This window comes from Lepidothrix coronata, unplaced genomic scaffold, assembly GCF_001604755.1.
Source record: "Lepidothrix coronata isolate B3197 unplaced genomic scaffold, Lepidothrix_coronata-1.0 Scaffold361, whole genome shotgun sequence".
In the NCBI taxonomy this organism is placed as follows: domain Eukaryota; kingdom Metazoa; phylum Chordata; class Aves; order Passeriformes; family Pipridae; genus Lepidothrix; species Lepidothrix coronata.
The window spans coordinates 81,234-84,044 of record NW_016690541.1 but is presented as its reverse complement, the minus strand read 5'-3'; the positions used below and the strand labels follow the sequence as shown (position 1 = coordinate 84,044).

Here is a 2,811-nt window from a genome sequence, read left to right as displayed (position 1 = left end):
TCCCGCAAGGACCCGCCCCGCGCAGCGCCCGCGGACGCGCGTGGCCGCGGGGTGTGTGTGCGGGACGTGTCCCGGCGTCCCCCGCGAGCGGTGTGTGATTTGCATGGACACGCCCCTCCGCTGAGGCACCGCCCCTTCTGCTGCCCTGGGGATCTGCGTGGCCCCTTCCGCCAGAGCGCTTTCCGTTACGTCATCATCCCGTGCCATTGCCGGTTCTGCTTCCGGTTCGCTGCTGGCGGCGCGACCCCACAGCGGGGCGGCGGCTCCGGGAGCCCCCGATGGCGTCAAGCGCCGCCCGCGGGCCGCGCTGCCGGGAGCGGAGCCGTCGAGGGCGGCTGCGACGGGCATCGGGGTCCGCCGGGCGCAGCCGAAGCCGTAGTGGGGACCGGGAGGGTGAACAGCGAGCGCTCCGTATGTACAGGGGGTGGGGGGTAGGGGGGGTTCTCCGGGTGCGAAGCAGTAACGCCGCGCCCGGTGCTGCGGGACACCGAGACGTGCCGGGGAGTCTTGCATGGGGTTGGCGCTGATTCCGGTGTTTCTGGGCAGGGCAAGAGTCGCCGTCGGGAGATCCGGACTGTGATGGTGGAGGAGAAGCTGCCAAATCCCCGAAAAAAACCGTGCGGCCCCGAATCAACCGCGATGGGGCGGCGGAGGGGCACGGCGAGAGCTCTGCGAACGGGGCGGTGCCGCCCCCGGGGACTCCCGGGAAGCGCGGCGGGAAGGGCAAGGCCGAGGTGCTGCTGCTGGAGCTGTCCCCGCCCCGGGAGCCCATCCGGGTGCAGAAGATGCTGGGGAGCAGCGAGGAGGGTGCCGGCCTGGACACCCCCCGGGGCGGGCGGCCCAAGAGGAGGGCGGCCAAAGTGTAAGTGGAGGCGGCATTGGGGGTCGGGGGCCACCTGTGGGAGAGCTGGGGGTGCTCACCTGGGGAAGAGAAGGCTCCAGAGAGACCTGAAAGCCCTTTCCAGGGCCTAAAGGGGCTCCAGGAGAGCTGAAGAGGGACTTGGGACAAGGACCTGGAGGGACAGGACAAGGAGAGTAGCTTCCCACTGCCAGAGGACAGGACTAGATGGGATTTTGGGAAGGAATTCTTCCCTGTGAGGGTGATGAGGCCCTGACACAGGTTGCCCAGAGAAGCTGTTGCTGCCCCATCCCTGAAAGTGTCCAAGGCCAGGTTGGACGGAGCTTGGAGCAACCTGGGATAGTGGAAGGTGTCCCTGCCCATGGCAGAGGGTGGGATACAATGAGCTATAAGGTCCTTTCCAACCCAAACTGTCCCCTGAATCCATGATTCCATGGCCTCTGCCTACCCCAAGAAGTCTCAGTGTCTTCCCTGTGGGGCTTTGTCCCACTTTGGTGGCATGAACCGATTCCCCACAGAACGATCATTTCCCACTCTAAGGAATGTGTTTGCATCCAGGAGCTCTGGATCTGGGGCATGGGGAGATTCCTTGGTTCCTGGGGAAGCAGGAGGAGTTTGCTGGGGGGAGCTGGGGGTCATGTGCTGGTGGGCTGTGGTGCAGCTGGAGCAGATCAACCCCCTGCCCAGGGGCCAGAGGGGGAGGGCTGTCCCTGTGCTGCCCCGTGCTCAGCTCCGGGCACTGCCCTGGGCTCCCAGGGCTCTGCTGTACCTGCAGGAGCTGGCGGAGGAGCTGATGTCTGTGTGCCAGCCCCCTGCTCCCACCGAGGAGGCCCCGGAGCCAGAGCCCGAGTGTGTCCAGGGGAAGCACCGGAGCCGGAGGAGAAAGGAGGAGGACACGGACAGCGACAACCCCGCACGAGACGCCGACTTCGTGCCCTCGCAGGAGGTGCTGCAGGCGGAGGAGGAGGAGGAGGAGGGCAGTGATGTGATGCTCAGCGAGGCCTCGGAGCCAGAGCTGGAGGCGCCCCGAGGGCACGGCGGGAGGACGGCGGCCACAGGGGTGAGGGCAGGGGCAGGGGCTCGGCCTGGGCCCCTCAGCTGTGTCCCAGCACAAACAGCTCCAGGTGTGACAGCAGTGACAGGGGCACGACAGCCCTGGGGCAGGACAGGGGTGACACAGGGCCACGGGCAATGGGGATGGGAACAAGGACAGGTCCTTTGGGAGAGGGAGCAGAGCCTGGGCTCCTGCTGGAGCAGGGAGAGGTGGAGGTGGGTCCTGGAGGGGTCCTGGTATCCTGGAAGTCCCTGCAGTGGGGCTCTGTGTCTTTAGCCCAGCATGACACTGTGACAGTGGCTGGGAAGAGCACTGTTCTCAGGGGCTGGGCTGGTGCTCTTTGGGACAGGCGAGTCCCCCAGGGCTCAGGAGACATCTGGGGCCTGCTCTGAATCTGCTCTTGTGCCCAGAGATCCAAGCCCCCATGCCGAGGCCTCGCTCCCAATGGCTTCCCCAAATCCATCATGGCCCCAGTGGAAAAGAGCTCCAACCTCACCTGCAGCCTGTGAGCAGGGGCTTGGGGTGCTGGGGGTCTCAGGGGGCCACGGGGTGATCATTGGTGCCCTGGTATCGTCACTGGCACAGGCCCAAGGGCAGAGAAACCTTTGGGTGTTCCACTGGGATGGGGCAGGGCCGGGCCAGGGGCTGTGGGCAAGGGCAAGGGGTGCTGCCCGTGCCATGGGGACGGTGTGAGGGCAGGGGGTGCTGCCCATGCCATGGGGAGGGTGTGAGGGCAGAGGGTGCTGGCTGGGCCATGAGGGGGGGAAGGCAGAGGGTGCTGGCTGTGCCATGGGGTGTGAGGGCAGGGGGTGCTGGCTGTGCCATGGGGTGTGAGGGCAGGGGGTGCTGGCTGTGCCATGGGGTGTGAGGGCAGGGGGTGCTGGCTGTGCCATGGGGT

The 2,811-nt window shown here is 66.8% G+C and overlaps 1 protein-coding gene across 1 annotated transcript in view; it reads left to right on the top strand.

The window, feature by feature from the left end:
• Window positions 1-278: 278 nt before the first annotated feature.
• The window catches only part of GTF3C2 (general transcription factor IIIC subunit 2), a 9,746-nt gene continuing 7,213 nt past the window's right edge, over window positions 279-2,811 (top strand). The window contains exons 1-4 of the mRNA XM_017838835.1: window positions 279-411; window positions 547-862; window positions 1,616-1,919; window positions 2,324-2,418. Of these exons, the coding sequence (XP_017694324.1) occupies window positions 279-411; window positions 547-862; window positions 1,616-1,919; window positions 2,324-2,418 (848 nt within the window). The remainder of the gene's footprint in view (window positions 412-546; window positions 863-1,615; window positions 1,920-2,323; window positions 2,419-2,811) is intronic.